General features: G+C 41.8%; 1 protein-coding gene across 5 annotated transcripts in view; it reads right to left on the bottom strand.

Moving 5' to 3' along the window:
• The window catches only part of VPS54 (VPS54 subunit of GARP complex), a 541,872-nt gene that overhangs the window by 313,742 nt on the left and 213,362 nt on the right, over positions 1-14,768 (bottom strand). For all 5 annotated transcript variants that reach the window (XM_085612543.1, XM_085612546.1, XM_085612547.1 and 2 more), the window contains one exon: positions 10,889-10,996. In XM_085612543.1, coding sequence (XP_085468669.1) covers positions 10,889-10,996 — 108 coding nt within the window. The remainder of the gene's footprint in view (positions 1-10,888; positions 10,997-14,768) is intronic.

Genomic DNA, 14,768 nt, shown 5'->3' with positions numbered 1-14,768 from the left:
ATATAAAAATAAGTAAGAACTGAGTTTAGATAGTGGACTAATCCATAGGTGAGCCGGGATTGCATCGCATTTTCATGTATAGTAGATTATGCAAATAGTTTGCGTTTGACAAACAATTGCTTTAAATGAAATTGCCACAAGTCACTTCTTCTAAAAAGTGGATTTTATATCGGAAATGCACAAGGTTCAAAGAAACGGTTTCAAATTAATTTTCCTAAATCAATGGTAAAACTCCTCTTTTATGCCTGCAACTCTCTTTTACTTCCTTACACCTACCCTTCCCAAATCTCCATTCTCCCTCATGTTCACCTCTCCTAATCACGATTCCAGCATTCACATGTTTTCACTGAACCAGGTGGGGATGTGCCTCTGTATATTTCCCTTATATTACCTTCACACACTCATGCCCTTTCTACCACTGGCCTTTCTGAACTGCCCCAGAACTTTTCAATCCTATCTCTTTTCCATAATCAAATGTGATATATTTTTTTCATTCCGTTTACCTGCTCTACTCATTTGTGTTTAGTCAAATGGCAAGTCAAATAAATTCACTACATCTTTTTTTGCAATTCAACTCAAACGATTTGAACTAACTGGTGTGTCCCTCATTTATTTAATTGCGACACTAATCAAAAATGGAGAACAGAAGTTGCTTCTCATATGGTGTAACTGAGTGAGACACGTGATACTGTATTCTAAAGACTTAAATGAGGTAAGGTTTTTTTTTTTTTTTAAATGCACTTAATTCAGGAGTTTTCGTAAGGCTTCAAACGCAATTCCTTTTGGAGTTTCAGTACCAACTTCAATATTCTAAGATGGCAGTGTATTTTATGAAAATATTGGACTATAGTACCCTATGTCTCTCTGCAAATATTCAGGCCACTAATTTTGGGTCAATCTGCCAACTCCTTAGCTTAGGGAACTGTTCAGTTTAGTGGAAAAGAACCGTATTATTTCAAAAGCCTACCTTTCTAGACCCTACGTTTATTGAGTTGTTTTTGAGGAAAATGATCGTTAATTACAATAAGGTAAAATATCCATCTTAAGACTTAGCAGTTAACCGCTGACATGTATAAATGCAGGTCTAACTCTACGCTTTAAGCTGCTTATCACATATTATAGACTGTGGTATTCTTTGCACGACCATTCAGCCTTTTTCTCTCTTCTCACTTCTATTATCCTCTTCTTCCCCCTCCAAAGCAGGCATTAGTTACAAATCAGATTGACATCCTCTTACTGGGAACAGTGATTCAATCAGATTTCTTGGTCACTTGTCAGCTGTTAACCCTCTTTGGGTACCATTACTCCCTTTTATACAAATTTCAAGTTCACAGATTGCACTATGTGTAGTTTCTTCTAAGTCTGACAATTGGAGAATATTCTCCCTCTGAATCTAAACCAATCTCAAACTATAGTTTTTGTCGGTCTTTGCTCAAGCGGAGGCTGTTGCTTTGTAAGCTACTCCTTTAATGTTCTCAAGTTTTGTTTGGCGCGTCTTGAACTTTCCATAGGTATTGCCTGGTATGATCCTATGGGAATAACATCAGTGTAGGTTTGAGCAGCTTGAAACATCACTGTCCGCATATGTTCCAGATGGTAAATTAGCAATTACAGTATCATAAATAACCACCAAGAAAAAGAAGCACTGACAAGAAGGTACAAAAATAAATGTATACCGTGCCTTGGAAGCCGCTGTGGGCACGGGCGGCTCGGGAATTAGATTGCGGGAGGAGGGCTGTTGCTGTGTGTGAGAAAGTGCCATCTTGCATGGTATGCCCCCACTTTTTGCTAAATTGCTGAATGTACTTTGACTGAGTGTACCCTGGACTCCTGCCAATCAGGTGCCCAGGGCCTATGTTCCTTCCTTAAAACACACAAACTCCAAATTGGCAAACCCTGGCCACATGTCAGCCCCTAGTAAATGGTACCCTAGGTACCCAGGGCCTTGTGACCAGGGAAGGCCCCTAAGGGCTGCAGCACTCCTTGTGCCACCCTTAGGGGCCCTGTACCCTTACACACACACACTGCCTTTGCAGGCTGAGTGTCTGGGTGCAGGACAAAATGAAGAGTCGACATGGCACACATCTCTGTGTGCCATGCCCAACACCCACACTGCCAAGGCATATGTCAGTCACCCCTCTGGCTGGGTGCCTTATGCCCATCGTGTGGGCACAGGAGCAGGAGCCCTGTGCCCCTACAGTACCCAGGTCCATTCCCGGGCACTGTAAGTGCAGTGCTGCCATTTAAGAGTACATGGTGCTGAGAGCTCGTCAAACACGAGCTCCACAGCACCATAATGGCAACACTAAAGACTGGGAAGTTTGATATCAAACTTCTCAGCACATTAAACCCACACTGATGCCAGTGTGAGATTTAATGTACCAAGCACCACAGAGGGCATCTTAGAGATGCCCCCTTACAACTAACCTACAATCCACGTCTGCTCTGAGGCTGCCACACAGCAGACACGTTGCTGGACCCCTGGGTGGGAGAGCCCCTGCTCTCCCGGGCCTGCAACAATGCACATCCTGGGTGAGGTGATAAATCTCCTCCCCCAGGATGAGCAAAGGGAAGCTTCAAAGGCATGCCGCCTCTTGGGAGTTTCCCCAGGCCACTGCAACCCCCCACTCTGGCGGGAAGCTTGGCCGGAAACCCCATACAAGGACAGGGGATGTGCCAGCCTGCCCACCCCACCCCTCAGGTGGGGGAGGCGAGGTGAAGCACATCTCCGGGCTCTCGCCATCTTGAAGATGGGGGGCCCTACCCTATCAGGATTAGGCTACTGCCCCCCTCCCACAGGAGAGAGGCAGGATAGGGGGTGTACCCACCCCAGGACAAGGACCCATTGGTCCCTGGCCTTCACCTACCTGTAACGCCCCTAAATCTAGTATTTAGGGGCACCCTGAACCTTCCTTCCGGAGATTCCAGATAGAAAACTACAAGAAGAGCAAGAAGAACAAGGACCTGCCCTGCAGCTGCTAAAAAGAGAAGAAGACACCAACTGCTTTGGCCCCAGCCCTACCGGCCTGTCGACTCTCGAACCTGCACCAGCGCGGCATCTCTCGTGGCCAGCAACCTCACCAACCCCGGAGGACCTGGCTACCTTTTGGCTCTAAGCCCCTGGGACTCCCAAGAGTAGAGGCTCTACTCAAGAAACCTATTTTTAACCTCTGGCAGCAGCCCGGAACCGCGGACCCAACACACACTGCACCAGCCAATCCTGGCCAGTGCCGGAGTGGACAAAGACCCTGAGGACGACCCCACGGCGACTGTGACCCCGAGTCCGGCACCCAAGGACCCCCCTCGACATCCCGGAAGAAGCCTGCAGCCTCAGAACCGAGTGCCACTCCAACCGCGATCAACCAGAGGGTAAGATTCCCGACGTCAAAAGGCACCCCTGCACCCGGCGCCCTGCGGCCCCCTGTGCCCAATCCCGGGGTACCCACCTAACCTACAACTACCCAACTTACCTCTCGAAGTGGTGGTGGCACCTGAAACATCCTCGTCCCCGAGCCTGCAGCCTTTTTCCAAACCGGAACATTCCCATTGATTTCCATTGAGCGCCCGAAGGCTCAAAAACACCCTGCACCCAGCCGCCCGAGTGGCCCTGGCAGTGCACTCTCTACACTGACCTACTTCCCCACTTGCCCCGAGTAAGTGTCCAGGAGCCCAGCTCCCACAGCCGCGTGGCTTGCCAGACAGCAGCCACCAACCAAGGCCCCCCTATCCCTCATAGGATAACATTGGGCCTAACTCTCTCTGCACCCGGCCTTCCTGAAACCGCTGAGGGTGAACTAACTGTACCTACCTGACACTGGGGGACCCCTGAGTCCATGCCCGGAATTTCAACGCTGCCAGTCGAGTACTTACCCTTAAACCGCTAACTTCATTTTCCTCATAGGGTAACATTGACTGGCTTTTTCTTCAAAAATCTTCTAAGTGTGAACTTTTCAAAACTGCAAATATTCACCAAAAATCAGCCAAGTGACAAAAACGAATTTACTCACCTGCTCCTAGGTGAGCTCCCAGTGCTGGATCTTGGTGCCCAGCCCTGACTCTGAAAAGTGTCCACAACTATACTTACCTCGAACTCATTTTTCTCCCATAGGAAACCATTGTCTGCTTTTCTGTGAAATTTCTTCTAAGTGTCTATTTTTGCAAATTTGAAATATTCTTTTAAAATCGTACCATTTCTGCAAACGAAATTACTTACCTGTTTTTGATAAGGACCCCAGTCCTGGGTCTAGGTACCCAGTCCTGGATTACTAAAGTACAGATAAAGTACTCTACCTGCAATTTGAATTTCTTGCCATAGAGATCCATTGAATGTTTTCTTTGAAATATTTTCTAAGTGCTAACTTTTGAAATAGCTAAATATTATTTAAAAATCATTACAGTTATTAAGTCGACTTTCATCACTTGATTCTGAATACTGACCCCAGGCTGGATCTAGGAGCCAGACCTGGAATTCCAAAAGTAATCTGAAAAGTAATTTATTACAAATAACCTGAATTTACCATTGAGCTCAATGCATTGTTATGTTTAGGAAATAGGATTGTTATTGCAACCAACTGTGACTGTTTACATAAATTTATTGCTTAAGACAAAAGTATTTATATTCAACCTCTCATTCTGAGAAAGTATATTTTTATCCCCTTTGTGGTTCTAAAAATAAAACAAGCATATATTTTATATATATAAACCATTGGCCTAGAGTTCAGTTATTGAGTGTGTGAAACCATTTGCTGACTGAGTGTGTACAATAAATGCTTTACACTGTCCTCTGGTACTGCCTTACTGCTCGACCAAGCTACCACTTTTGAGAGTAAGGTCATACCTAACTTTGACCTCTATCAGCCTCTGGGGGACTGTGGACTCTGTACACCCTGTACCTATTAGGGAACAGTATATACAGAGCCACTTTCTCACACTGTGCTTCTCTTCCAGGGTGGTAGAGGCAGGGGCAGCACAGCCGGGAAATCAAATCAGGCGCAGTTCCTGAGTAAGGTGGTGGAGGAGCAAGGAAGGGGGGTCCATGAGCGCGAAAAGAGCTGCAGTGTCCCTGGAGTGCCCCGGCTTCGTAACAAAGGTGAGATTGGGGTTAATCAGTGTGACTGTATGTCAACAGATTCAACGAACACAGGCTGGAGGCAAAAGTGGTACTCTTTAAGGAGTGCTAAATCAAAAACACACTTGGTTGATTGTCAATCAGGTGCGGACTTAGAAACTTTAGAAAAAGTGGGAAAACACCATTTTAAATTAAAGAAACCGGCAATTCAGAATAAAATTGTTAAAGACATAAGTCTGGCGAAATTGAGAATCTCCAATAAGAAAAAGGAGCACCGCCTCCTCTAAAGGCCCCCACAAGTTAACTCCCTCCTTAAAAAGTTATTTTAAAGCAGCTCCCAGCAAATTAGTATTAAAGCCTCCAGATCGGCCAGTTATTCTGGATAAATCAGATCAAAGTGCTTATTGTCTAACTTTCCTATTGACAACAGATACTCTCCTTTAATGGGTGAGGTCGATTTATCAGCATTAGAGATGGCTGATGGAATTGATAAACCGGACAATACTGTGGTGGTGGAGAGTGTTCTGAACACTTCAGATAATTCCACAGGGACATCAGGAATACAGACTTTTCGGACAATAGAGCAACTCCAAATTAATAAGGAGCTACATGATAGCGCTAGTGTTAGTACTCAAGCCTCCGGAGCACTATATGAAGATTCTGGGAATTCAGGAAATAAAACTCTGTCAAGCTCTATGTATGATATGTTACAAGCCCTTGTTAAAGAAATGAAAGACATTTGCTACCTCGGAGGGCAATCAAGTGGACATTAAAAACTCAAGGGAAAAGCTAGAAGCTAAAAATTATTCACTTGCTACTAGAACAATGGCTCTAGATTAAACTATCTGTAACTGAGCTAACGAACCAGGTGGAAGAAAATAAAAAGACCATAGTCGCTTTAAAGGGAAGAGATCTAGAGACACAAGACAAGTTAGAATCATTAGAGAATTCTCATAAGGAGAAATAACATACATTTACTCAAAGTTCCGGAAGGAGTAGAAGGGACTAGAATAAAAGAATACGTAGCAAAATTGATAAAGAAAGCAACACATATTGAATGCTCAGAGGAGGCGGATATGCAGAGAGTACATTGGGACCCTTTCAGGCTCAACCCTAAAATAAAACAAGGCCAAGAAAGATGTTAGTGCATTTGTTCACGTATACTCTGAAAGAGGAAATTCTTAAGGCACTAAAATTAAATTCTTTGATAGTAGATGGTATAACATTTCAGATTAGATCAGATGTCTCTGCGATCACAGCTTCAAGGCAATGGGAGTTGGGTAAATTGTTAGAACCATTCAAAGAAAATGGGTGCTACTGCACAACTAAAATTCCCAGCCACATTGAAAGTAATGCATAATAACATCATGAGGATTTTAAGAAGAGTTGAAGAGGCGGAGTCCTTTTTACAGTCCATCTCAGGGGGAGAGCAAGGTAATCAAAAAATAATAATTCCTAGGTTATGGATGAATGCAGAGTTTAAATAAATATGCTCCTGACCTAAGAAGAAGGTGCCCCATAGGCCTAGGGTATGGCCATGGAGGAGGTGAAGGGAGGTTCTTCGGGGGGGAGGCACATGAGAAGGGGTGGGGGGGGGGGGTCACTGGGTGGGGAGCAGTGGGAAAAAATCATAAAAAACAGTTTAGGTCCAAATCGCCAATTCATCATAATAGAAAGTTCTAGAAGGATTAGTGATCAAAGGAATGGCCTGCCCTATGGTTGATCAGAATTTTAGGTTGAAGGTGCTCTCCTGGAATCTTAATGGTTTGAGGTCAAAATATAGAATGGAAAAAATATTCCAATACTTAAGAGACGTGCCAGAGCAGATCCTCATTCTGCAAGAGACGCATTTGTTAGAGAATGAGTTGAGATCCCTTTGCAAATCTAGAAAATTGATTCAAACTGTTGTTTGCACTTCTCAGCAACACCCTACTAAGGGAGTTGCTATAATTAAAAAAAACAATTCTGCTATGTCTCTTGAGTATAGTACGGTAGATAAAATGGGGAGATGGGTGATTGCTGGGATTAAATGCCATACATCCAAGTTTACAGTGGCAGGACTTTATGGCCCAAATACGAATGACCCAGGACCTTTTTCCGGTCTGTTGTCTTGAGTTATTGAAATATACAGACCCGCTAATCCTGGCTGGTGATTTCAACGTTGTCCTGGACCCGACTCTTGATAAATCACAGAGTAGTAGAGCCATTGTAAACCATAAAACGGCAGCCTTGATTAGAAACACAATGAAACAACTTGCATGGTATGATGTGTGGAGAAATAAGATGGGTAAGAAAAGAGGATATACCTTACATAATAAAAAATATAATCATAAATCTAGGATAGACAATTTTTTTTGAGTCTATTGCTAAAGAAATGGGTTCAGGTTGTTAATCATGTGGGGGGGGGACATCTTTCTGACCACTCTGCTGTCTCTCTAACTCTTAATATTCCAGTTAGGTTAAGCCCAAGAAGATGGACAGTAGAGCGTGCCATCTTTCTGGAGGAAGAATTAACTGAAAGATTAAGATCAGAATTAGAGGCCTTCTTTGAAACAAATTTGGGCAGTGCCCCGATACATATTGTTTGGGATGCATATAAATGTTTCCTTAGGGATCTAATTACGTCCATACAGTTTGTTAGACAAAAAAATATAAAGGGGAAATCGAGGGAATAGAAAAAGAAATACAAGCAAGTGAGAATTACATCAACTCACATCAGGTCGATCTGCTAGACAACAACATGCGGACCAGGGTACAATCATTGAGATCAGTCTTGGCAGCAATTCTCGACTTAAGACTGAAAAGAAAATGGGAAGCTAGCAAACTAGCTCACTTTGAATATGGAGAGAATTGTGGGAAACTCCTGGCATGGAAGACTAAACAAGATCTGGCCAGAGGAATAATTAAGTGAGCTGAATTCTTCCATCCCAGGAGCTGTACTTGATTCCCCAGAGGAAATAGAAATGGCTTTTCAATCTCATTTTGAAGAAGTATACCGTGAAGATCGGAATGTTCAAATAGGAGAGATAGAAGATTGGCTGGGCCATACCCTCATTAAAGCGATTCCGGACGATAAATCACGGAATATGGATTTACCGTTCTCGGAGTTTGAGATTGGGAAGATCATTGATTTGGGTAAATCCGGGAAAGCTGCGGAATTATATAAAGTTCTAAGAGAAGTTCTTACCCCAGTTTTAACGTTACTATTCGTCCATGTATTTGAAAGAGGAGGAGATATTCCTCCGTCATGGAATGATGCTACGGTTTCCCTAATTCTTAAACCCTCTAAATCACCAAGATCCTGTGATTCCTATCGACCCATCTCTCTGCTCAATAATAATTACAAAATCTATGCGAACATATTGGCAGAGAGGTTGAATGGGGTAACGGAGTGTCTTCTGCATAGAGACCAAAAGGGATTCATCAAAGTATGAGGAATATTTGATCTTATATAGAACTTGATAGGAGCATTCGATATAGCTACCATATATAAACTCCCTTTAGCCATAATAGCGATAGACGCTACAAAAGCTTTCGACAGAGTCAATTGTGTTTACTTACAATTTATACTAAAAAAATATAACTTGGGTAAAAACTTTTGTAGATCTGTCTCACTGCTATATAAAACACCAATGGCAAGAATTTTTGTGAATGGGAATCTATCAGCTTCAGTCAAGATTCAAAGAGGTACTAGGCAGGGGTGCCCCATCTCGCCTATGCTTTTCAATCTATACATCGAGCCTCTAGCGGAAAAAATTAGACTAAACCCAGATATACAATCTTTCAGTTTTAAGGGATGGGATAAAAAGGTGGCATTATACGCTGATGATTTAATGGTTTTTACTCCAGACCCGAATATCTCAATCCCATTAATATATGATGAAGCAAGAAAGTTCGGGAATATTTCAGGATATGAAATTAACGCCACAAAAACTGAATGTATGGTATGGAATTTGAGTACTTGTGTATACCCAACAAAGAGGGTGATTAGATACTTGGGTATATTAATATCCCAAAATATTGATGAGATTCCAGAATTAAACCTACAAAAAACACTACTGAGGAAATAGAAAACTCCCTGACTGGATGGGCGTATTTGCCACTAACCATGATAGGCAAATTTAATAAAAATGATGCTTTTACCCAAGTTAATTTTTTTACCACAGAACATCCCTTTGGCTTTCAATAAAAAAAGTTTAAAATCGCTTCAGTCCAAATGTAATACCTTTATTTGGCCCTCAAAAGTGATTAGAATATCGTGGAAAAAGCTACGTAGGAAAAAGAATAAGGGGGGTTAAGCCTACCAGATTTAGTTCTATATGCTAGGGTTTTCTCTTTGAAGGCAGGTAAATTACTTTTGGATATCCCGGATGACTCAGTAGTAGGACTGATGTTCAAGGCGATGGTTTTAGACATTGAGAATGGAAATCAAGGTTTTCTATATAAATATGGGGACCCGATGTTTTTTTTTTAAAAAGTCAGATTAAAAGTATTACGGGAATTTGCCGCTACATGGGCAAAGGTCAGAAAAGCTCTGAAGATCAGCTATTTCTGTGCTCTTGCTCCCATCTGGAATGCCCCGGGCTCACCTGGTTGGACCAGAGACTCTATGTCATAGATGCTGGTCTTCAATGTTGGGGACAACTAGAATCAGGAAAGTCTTTGCTATCATGGGAAGAGTTTTCTTCGCTTACGGAAAATAGACTCTCAAAGTTTAATTATTGGCAATTAAGAAGCTGGCATCAGAACTGCGGGTGTGAGGTGGGCAGAGTAAATGAATTAGAAAATGCACTCTGGAAAATAATTGGGAAAAAGAAGGAGATATCTACTTATTATTGGTTAATGCTGGACCTGGAGGAAGGAGAATTCAATCTACTGACGGAGTTGTGGGGAGAGAGCTTGCCTGGTGTTCATCTGGATGATATATGGCAAGAATCTCATGACATCTTGTACACTACGGTGCAGCCTGCATATCTGAGAAGGAACCATATTTTTTGTTTCCACAGAGTGTATTGGTCTCCTCATAAACTCGCGAAGTTCTCGAAAGGTCCAACACCAAAATGCCTCCATGCTGAAGCAGATGATATTCATATGTTTAAGAATTGTCCTAAGTTACACCATTTCTGGGAGGAGATAAATAAAGGTATTAAAGATATATTGGGTTTGAATTCTCAGGTAAGCCCGCTTTTAGTATTTTTTGGTATGTTACCAGAGTATAAGTTGCTCTCCAGATGTGAAAATAAGTTATGTTTATATTTAATTTTGTTGGCGAGAAGAGAAATCTGCAAAAAGTGGATTAAGGACGTATCCTCAACCCTTTTAGATTGGGTTATTTCGATAAAATATATGATGTAATTAGATAGAGTTAAATTGGGTAAAAAAAATCATGAATAACAACAGGGACAATAGTTTAGACTTTTGGGGACCGTGTGAGGCTTGGTTGGTAAATTGTGATCAATGAAGATACTGGTCCAATGATTAAGCCTTTACACCATATATACTTTACCTCCCTGGTTCTGTAGGGTGCCCAGGATAGAGAACTGATATATAGAGAGGTTTTGTGTAAAGCATCTCCAATTGATTACAGAGCGCTCCAATTGGTGCTGAGAGGGAGGCCATAAGGAGTTATTCTAGCAGCTCTGACTCATCTATTGGCGAATGAGGACTTTAATAATAAATAAATAAATACACACAATGTTTTGGTGAATGAGATCAATTTGCTTTCTGTTGTACATATTCAGGTTTTTACCTGGTCCCATGCCACATGGAAAAAAGCCCTTTTCAGATTCATAGGCAATAAATGAGAAATATTATTTTTACCTGTTTAATTATGTTCTTTGCTGTAGTGTTCATTTCTTCACCATATATTTCATAGAAATTGAGCTTCCTTTGTTTTAAAAGCCCAAACACCAAGGATACCAGCCTTTCCTATCAACAAAGAAACAAAGTAAATGGTTAGACAATAAAACTAAATGCATTACAAATCATAAATGCTCCACTTAATTAGAGTCCAGCACTATTCAAGCATTCAAGTTTGATCAATTTTACGTACATTTGCAATCTAAATGTTTGGTGATAGAATACTGCACAATTACAAAAACTTAAATTGCTCCATTATAATAAACAAGCCCTAAAACTTCCACAAAAAACATCAAGTAAAAACAAAACAAAGAAAATAAATCGTAGTATCTTTTGAATAGGTAAGTATATTGTGCCAAGCATGGACTGTGAGTCTTATTAACAGTGAGTACTGCAGCTTCATGTGCAGGGGCGGGGAGCAATCCACACAAACTATTTCATCAACTTTTAAATGACTCAAAGGATTTCCTGTGTATTTTAACACAGTCCCACCACAACATGCTAGCTGACCATACAAAGTCCACGAAAATAGCCCAAACATCCTGGACTCTCTTTTCCGGAGGATAGGCATGAAACTGCAGTGTCGAAAATGGCTCGGATGAGAGGGAGCATCTGCGAAGGAGCCAGGTGTGACTTTTGCACATTGATGTTGAATCCCAATGATGCCTCAAGGCCCCGGGTACCAAAGATAGCGCCCAGCAACCTCTACTACGAAGAACAATTACCTTCAGGCATAATGTGTCACCTATGAGCACTCTGCTACTAGTGATGAAGAAGGCAGTCCAGTGTTGCTCCTACAAAGTGCATGAGAAACTAAAAGGTTCTAAGGTCACAGAGACCAAGTGCTCAGACCAAACCAGGGGAGAGGAGAGCATGAGCTGCACCCGTAAGCAGTACCTCAAACTCTGGACCTTGGGTGTGGGGGTAGACCCAAAGAAAGGGAGGGGCCCACAAGGGACAGTTCGCGGGGTAGCTGAGCTAGCCTGAAAGACTCCTGGAAGCAACAACAACAAAAAATCCCATCCATAAATTAGGCATCCTTGCATTATTCTATTGTAGCAGAAGTAAGTGTTTTTTTGTAATAAAGTACCTGTCTTTCATTCAAAGAGAAGAACTAGGCTGGGCATTGATGTTACTGTGATGCCAGAGGGTGGTGTTGATCACTGATCTACAGCACCGCCACACTAGCCTCCCAGAGAAGGCTGTGACTGATCACCCTCGCTACCACTGAGAAATGTGGAAAGGATAATACTTGGCTCAGTTTGTAGAGCCATAGTAGGGCAGGCCCAGGAAGCAGTAGTAAAAGGCCCTAACGCCCATGGTTGTGATCTAGTTGCCCATGCCTGCTCTTTTGCCTCCAGAAGGGGGCCTGACACAAGTTCCAACACTTTTAATGACCCTCCAAGTAGAGACCACACTCGTAACTTCAACTGCAAGAATTTTGGAGAGGTAACAAATAGAACTTTCACCAAGCACCAACCAAGCTCCTATAACATTCAATGCCAACTTGCAATGCAATTTATCAGGAACTCTACTGGAGCTAGTGGGGTTACTTCTCATGTGCTTCTTGTCACTCTGCTCACTTGACACATGCACAGTCACTGAACACAGATACAAATTCCAAAACATCCTTGACCACCAGTTTACCTCATCTGACCTGTTTTAAAGAAAATAATGCACCTCAGAACACCCTTACAAGCCAGACCAAACTAACCTCTTACTCCGATTTAAACCTAAATATTAAACAGCAATTAAAACACTTTCTATCTCTGATACCAGTGTGTTTCTTTTGAATCCGCTCACTGTCGCTGCCATCCAGGGGCTACAAACTCTGGCCTTTCCCAACTAATAATCTGTCTCTACCTCGCACCGTACCTTTTTTCTACAATCTTACTTACTAAGAGCAATATAACTCAACAGATTAAATGAAGCAACCCATACCTCTTAATCACTCCTCCACACCACACTTTTAACGTTGTATTAGAGCCCACAATAGCAGGACTGCACACAAATTCTTCCCTGGCTGTTGCATGGTAATAACTCTAATTCCCCAATTTTTATGTACCTTTTTCTGTACATATGCTTTTTCTACTACATTCATTTTTAACATCGTTATTGCTCCCAGAACCCCTTTTTTGATTTGTTAGTATTCTATATTTTATTCCTGTTACATAATTAACTTTTCCACTCCCCCCCCAGTTTTCTTTTTGAGTCCTTAACCTACTCCACTCCCCAGGCTCAATGGAAAAATGGTATTTAGAACAGAGGTTCCCAAACTTTTTAGAACCACAACTCACTTTTTAAAACGACAAACTTTCGTGACCCACCTAGCTTTAATGTACATTTTTGAATGTTACTAAAGCTTCATGTGGTAGCACACGGTCATTTACAGACAGCACATTTTCCATTGAAATGGGCAGTAAACTTGCACAGACGTACAGTTTTACTGATAGAACTAAATTGCATACAAATGGTAATATTTGAAAATCTGGTTTCAATTAATAGTTATCATGTGTACACCACTAAGTAAGGCGTCTTTGTTTCCATCACATTTCATAATTACAAAAAAATGAGATCCTACAGCCTTTGCATTCACTCTCTGTATCCCAGCAAGACAGTCACATTATTCACTTTACTTTCTCTGAATGCAGTGAGAGGAGTTTGTAAACACCAAATCACCATGTTATGAAAAGCAGTAATGTGTCGTAAGACATAGCCTGACATGTGATCTCTATCTTGAAGGCAGCTAATGTAACAAGATAAACACAGAATGTATAAGCATCTTTATTTATTGCTTGGACTTTCACGACCCACCAAAAACAGGCTTGCGACCCAATCACAGTTTGGAAACACTGACTAGAAGGTTGACAATCCCCCAGGTGACCATAAAGCCAGGTGACCATAAAGCCACCAAACTACTGTCTCTTGTTGCTAATTATTTAACCAAATGTTTTTATTATTACAACTTTAATAACAAACTCCTCACACATCAGTAGAGAAATGCATCAAGGCCCATGATGCTATCAACGCCGCCTGCTTATTGACGGAATATGTATTTCCCAAATCTGTCAATGCCCAGATTAATTTTGGCATGCCTCGACTCTGTACTTCCACAAATAGAGCCATGACACAACTTGTTAGGTCAAACGTGAGCAGGACACAGGCACTCTTAATGCATGCCTTTTGCCTCTGAAACTCTTATCGACATGTGCTGCTGCTCCTAGCACACTTCAATCTTTTTTTCTCTAAGCCCCTCCTGGCCTGATCTTATTCTCGTTGTGTCAAGGTTTGATCGCAAATGATCCTGATACAAGGAGCATAGAATGTTACGGGTAGGTCATTCTGTTAAAATGAAGTATAGTTTGTAGACAGGTCTTGTAGATAAAGGTTATAGATTTATTCATCAGGTTACTTCTTCAGTTACAGGAAGATTGTAAGATCCATATTATGCCCCACCAGGAGCAGCCTCCTTGCTGCTCAGACCATCCACTCCAACTGATTCTTCCTCAAGCACAAACACTATGAACATTCCAATGTCCTCCCCATTGGCTGAGCAGCAAGGCAGAGAACATCAATAGGGAGGATGCATTAACCAACAAGTAGATTATAACACATCTCCCCCCTTATAATGATTATAGAAAAACAAATATATGCAAGTTAAGACACACATATGACATGTCCAATAAATTCATCAAAAATTACAATCTAGGAAAAATAGGAAAAACACAAGTAAAAATGTTCCATTCTTTAAAACAGTGGGTGCTCACCCACATTAACTCACACTCCATACACAACTTAGCACAGGGAATATCTCACCCAACAAACGCCACCTCACTACCAC

The sequence above is a fragment of the Triturus cristatus genome, chromosome 6, assembly GCF_964204655.1.
Source record: "Triturus cristatus chromosome 6, aTriCri1.1, whole genome shotgun sequence".
NCBI lineage: Eukaryota > Metazoa > Chordata > Amphibia > Caudata > Salamandridae > Triturus > Triturus cristatus.
The sequence above is the reverse complement of the archived record's forward strand: the minus strand, read 5'-3'. Positions and strand labels throughout refer to the sequence as shown.